Consider the following 5,060-nt stretch of genomic DNA (forward strand, 5'->3'; position numbering starts at 1 on the left):
GAGGAGAGGAGAAAAGAGGGGAGAGGAGATGAGAAAAGAGGAGAGAGAGGAGAGGAGAAAAGAGGGGAGAGGAGAGGAGAAAAGAGGGGAGAGGAGATGAGAAAAGAGGAGAGAGAGGAGAGGAGAAAAGAGGGGAGAGGAGAGGAGAAAAGAGGGGAGAGGAGAGGAGAAAAGAGGGGAGGGGAGAGGAGAAAAGAGGGGAGGGGAGAGGAGAAAAGAGGGGAGAGGAGAGGAGAAAAGAGGGGAGAGGAGAGGAGAAAAGAGGAGAGGAGAGGAGAAAAGAGGGGAGAGGAGAGGAGAAAAGAGGGGAGATGAGAGGAGAAAAGAGGGGAGAGGAGAAAAGAGGGGAGAGGAGAGGAGAAAAGAGGGGAGAGGAGAGGAGAAAAGAGGGGAGAGGAGAGGAGAAAAGAGGGGAGAGGAGAGGAGAAAAGAGGAGAGAGGAGAGGAGAAAAGAGGGGAGAGGAGAGGAGAAAAGAGGAGAGAGGAGAGGAGAAAAGAGGAGAGAGAGGAGAGGAGAAAAGAGGGGAGAGGAGAGGAGAAAAGAGGGGAGAGGAGAGGAGAAAAAAGGGGAGGGGGGAAAAGGGAAGAGAATAAAGGAAGAGAAAAGGGAGCATAGAGGAAATGGGAGGGGAGAGGAGAAAAGAGGTTACCTGCTCTTGCGTTCCATGAGGATAGAGATGTAAGAGGCAGGTAGAGCTGCACCGAACCCAGCGGACCAGGAGGTGAAGCCACCCAGCAGTTTCCTAACACACACCAAACAAGATAACAACATATCTGAAGTCTTATCTGACACTGCCTGGCCCCTTCTAGTACACTATGGACTTCACCCCCTACACCCTACTGGGCCAAAGGACAGAGACTGCTTCAAAGCCCTCTGATTGGCTATCAGGTCAGGCCACTCAAGGACTCTGTGTGTGTGTGTGTGTGTGTATGTGGCTGTGTGTGTGTGTGGCTGGCTGTGTGTGTGGCTGTGTATGTCTGGCTGTGTGTGTGTGTGTTTACCTGAGGATGCAGAAGAAGGCGATGTAGAGTCCTCCATTAGCGGTGAGGAAGGACGTGGACTGAAGGATCTCAGGGAGGAGTCTCTTCAGGTAATACTCCTTCTTCCTCCTCCGCAGGATGGCTGCTATCTGGACACACACACACACACACACACACACACACACACACACACACACACACACTTGAGTTCAGGAAGTCAACATCAAATTGCCTTACCGTCCAGGGTCAGAACAGATCGACCAGCCTTATCGTCCAGAGTCAGAACAGATCAACTAGCCTTACCGTCCAGGGTCAGAACAGATCGACTAGCCTTACCGTCCAGGGTCAGAACAGATCGACTAGCCTTACCGTCCAGGGTCAGAACAGATCGACTAGCCTTACCGTCCAGGGTCAGAACAGATCGACTAGCCTTACCGTCCAGGGTCAGAACAGATCGACTAGCCTTATGGAGAGAGAGGAGACAGAGTAAGAGGGACAATAAAAGAGAGAGGAGACAGAGTAAGAGGAACACATGGAGAGAGAGGAGACAGTGTAAGAGGAACACATGGAGAGAGAGGAGACAGAGTAAGAGGGACACATGGAGAGAGAGGAGACAGAGTAAGAGGGACACATGGAGAGAGAGGAGACAGAGTAAGAGGGACACATGGAGAGAGAGGAGACAGAGTAAGAGGGACACATGGAGAGAGAGGAGACAGAGTAAGAGGGACACATGGAGAGAGAGGAGACAGAGTAAGAGGGACACATGGAGAGAGAGGAGACAGAGTAAGAGGGACACATGGAGAGAGAGGAGACAGAGTAAGAGGGACACATGGAGAGAGAGGAGACAGAGTAAGAGGGACACATGGAGAGAGAGAGGAGACAGAGTAAGAGGGACACATGGAGAGAGAGGAGACAGAGTAAGAGGGACACATGGAGAGAGAGGAGACAGAGTAAGAGGGACACATGGAGAGAGAGGAGACAGTAAGAGGGACACATGGAGAGAGAGGAGACAGTAAGAGGGACACATGGAGAGAGAGGAGACAGTAAGAAGGACATACAGACAATGACAGCTGGTGTCTAGTAGTATAATAAGCCTCTTAGTTCACCAGACAGAACTCCACATGTAGGTTACTGTGGGTTACTGTGGGTTACTGTAGTGTAGGTTACTGTAGTGTAGGTTACTGTAGTATAGGTTACTCTAGTGTACTGTATGTTACTGTAGTGTACTTGTTACTGTGGTGTAGTGTGCCGTAGAGTACTTGCTATCAGGCCTGGAATTTCATGATTTTAGGGTCAAGGCCATTTGGCCTTCAAGGAGGTTCCCAACATGCCAGGGCAACGAGGCCATCTGCCGGGGCACCGAGGCCATCTGCCGGGGCACCGAGAACATCTGCCGGGGCACCGAGGCCATCTGCCGGGGCACCGAGGCCATCTGCCAGGGCACCGAGAACATCTGCCAGGGCACCGAGGCCATGGTGTTCAGACCATAGGAATGTTAAGGGTATTATTGTATACACACCTCCTCATATGCCATTGAAACCAGTATTTCTCATGTTCTCAAATTGTACAGCAGCCAAAGACACAATCCTAGTCATATTAACAACCCATGGCAACAACCCACGGCAACAACCTATAGCAACGCAACAACCCATAGCAAAAACCCATCGCAACAACCCATTAACAAACCACTGTAACAACCCACGGTAACAACCCACGGCAACAACCCACGGCAACAAGAAACGGCAACAAGAAACGGCAATAACCCACGGTAACAACCCATAGTAACAACCCATTAACCCATACTGATAACAAGTTCAAACTGGTGCCATTAATACAGGTAACGAGTGGAGGACAGAGGAGCCTCTTAAAGAAGAAGTTACAGGTCTGTGAGAGCCAGAAATCTTGCTTGTTTGTAGGTGACCAAATACTTATTTTCCACCATAATTTGCAAATAAATTGAATCTCTATCCACACTCACAGGGAGCGATACACATCTACCTCCATCACTCCAGTATCCCTGTCTCCTATACATATCTACCTCCATCACTCCAGTATCCTTGTCTCCTTCCCCCTATACATATCTACCTCCATCACTCCAGTATCCCTGTCTCCTTCCCCCTATACATATCTACCTCCATCACTCCAGTATCCCTGTCTCCTTCCCCCTATACATATCTACCTCCATCACTCATGTATCACTTTCACCTTCCCCCTATACATATCTACCTCCATCACTCCAGTATCCCTGTCTCCTTCCCCCTATACATATCTACCTCCATCACTCAGTAACCCTGTCTCCTTCCCCCTATACATATCTACCTCCATCACTCCAGTATCCCTGTCTCCTTCCCCCTATACATATCTACCTCCATCACTCCAGTATCCCTGTCTCCTTCCCCCTATACATATCTACCTCCATCACTCCAGTATCCCTGTCTCCTTCCCCCTATACATATCTACCTCCATCACTCCAGTATCCCTGTCTCCTTCCCCCTATACATATCTACCTCCATCACTCCAGTATCCCTGTCTCCTTCCCCCTATACATATCTACCTCCATCACTCCAGTATCCCTGTCTCCTTCCCCCTATATATATCTACCTCCATCACTCCAGTATCCCTGTCTCCTATACATATCTACCTCCATCACTCCAGTATCCTTGTCTCCTTCCCCCTATACATATCTACCTCCATCACTCCAGTATCCCTGTCCCCTTCCCCTATATATATCTACCTCCATCACTCCAGTATCCCTGTCTCCTTCCCCCTATACATATCTACCTCCATCACTCCAGTATCCCTGTCTCCTTCCCCCTATATATATCTACCTCCATCACTCCAGTATCCCTGTCTCCTTCACCCTATACATATCTACCTCCATCACTCCAGTATCCCTGTCTCCTTCCCCCTATACATATCTACCTCCATCACTCCAGTATCCCTGTCTCCTTCCCCCTATACATATCTACCTCCATCACTCCAGTATCCCTGTCTCCTTCCCCCTATACATATCTACCTCCATCACTCCAGTATCCCTGTCTCCTTCCCCCTATACATATCTACCTCCATCACTCCAGTATCCCTGTCTCCTTCCCCCTATACATATCTACCTCCATCACTCCAGTATCCCTGTCTCCTTCACCCTATACATATCTACCTCCATCACTCCAGTATCCCTGTCTCCTTCCCCCTATACATATCTACCTCCATCACTCCAGTATCCCTGTCTCCTTCCCCCTATACATATCTACCTCCATCACTCCAGTATCCCTGTCTCCTTCACCCTATACATATCTACCTCCATCACTCCAGTATCCCTGTCTCCTTCCCCCTATACATATCTACCTCCATCACTCCAGTATCCCTGTCTCCTTCCCCCTATACATATCTACCTCCATCACTCCAGTATCCCTGTCTCCTTCACCCTATACATATCTACCTCCATCACTCCAGTATCCCTGTCTCCTTCCCCCTATACATATCTACCTCCATCACTCCAGTATCCCTGTCTCCTTCCCCCTATACATATCCACCTCCATCACTCCAGTATCCCTGTACATTGTTAATATGGTACTGGACCTGAGCCTGTATATAATATGGTACTGGACCTGAGCCTGTATATAATATGGTACTGGACCTGAGCCTGTATATAATATGGTACTGGACCTGACTGAGCCTGTATATAAGATGGTACTGGACCTGACTGAGCCTGTATATAAGATGGTACTGGACCTGACTGAGCCTGTATATAAGATGGTACTGGACCTGACTGAGCCTGTATATAAGATGGTACTGGACCTGACTGAGCCTGTATATAAGATGGTACTGGACCTGACTGAGCCTGTATATAATATGGTACTGGACCTGACTGAGCCTGTATATAATATGGTACTGGACCTGAGCCTGTATATAATATGGTACTGGACCTGAGCCTGTATATAATATGGTACTGGACCTGACTGAGCCTGTATATAAGATGGTACTGGACCTGAGCCTGTATATAATATTGTACTGGACCTGAGCCTGTATATAAGATGGTACTGGACCTGAGCCTGTATATAATATGGTACTGGACCTGA

At 48.8% G+C, this 5,060-nt stretch overlaps 1 protein-coding gene across 1 annotated transcript in view; it reads right to left on the minus strand.

Annotated features, from left to right (window-relative positions):
* Positions 1 to 2,455, minus strand: part of LOC139388245 (transmembrane protein 135-like) — a 21,946-nt gene extending 19,491 nt beyond the window's left edge. Inside the window, exons 1-3 of the mRNA XM_071134794.1 lie at positions 2,309 to 2,455; positions 1,003 to 1,130; positions 651 to 743 (exon numbers count right to left, since the gene is read on the minus strand). Coding sequence (XP_070990895.1) covers positions 651 to 743; positions 1,003 to 1,130; positions 2,309 to 2,455 — 368 coding nt within the window. The remainder of the gene's footprint in view (positions 1 to 650; positions 744 to 1,002; positions 1,131 to 2,308) is intronic.
* Between the last annotated feature and the right edge of the window lie 2,605 nt (positions 2,456 to 5,060).

The sequence above is a fragment of the Oncorhynchus clarkii genome, chromosome 29 (assembly GCF_045791955.1).
Source record: "Oncorhynchus clarkii lewisi isolate Uvic-CL-2024 chromosome 29, UVic_Ocla_1.0, whole genome shotgun sequence".
NCBI lineage: Eukaryota > Metazoa > Chordata > Actinopteri > Salmoniformes > Salmonidae > Oncorhynchus > Oncorhynchus clarkii.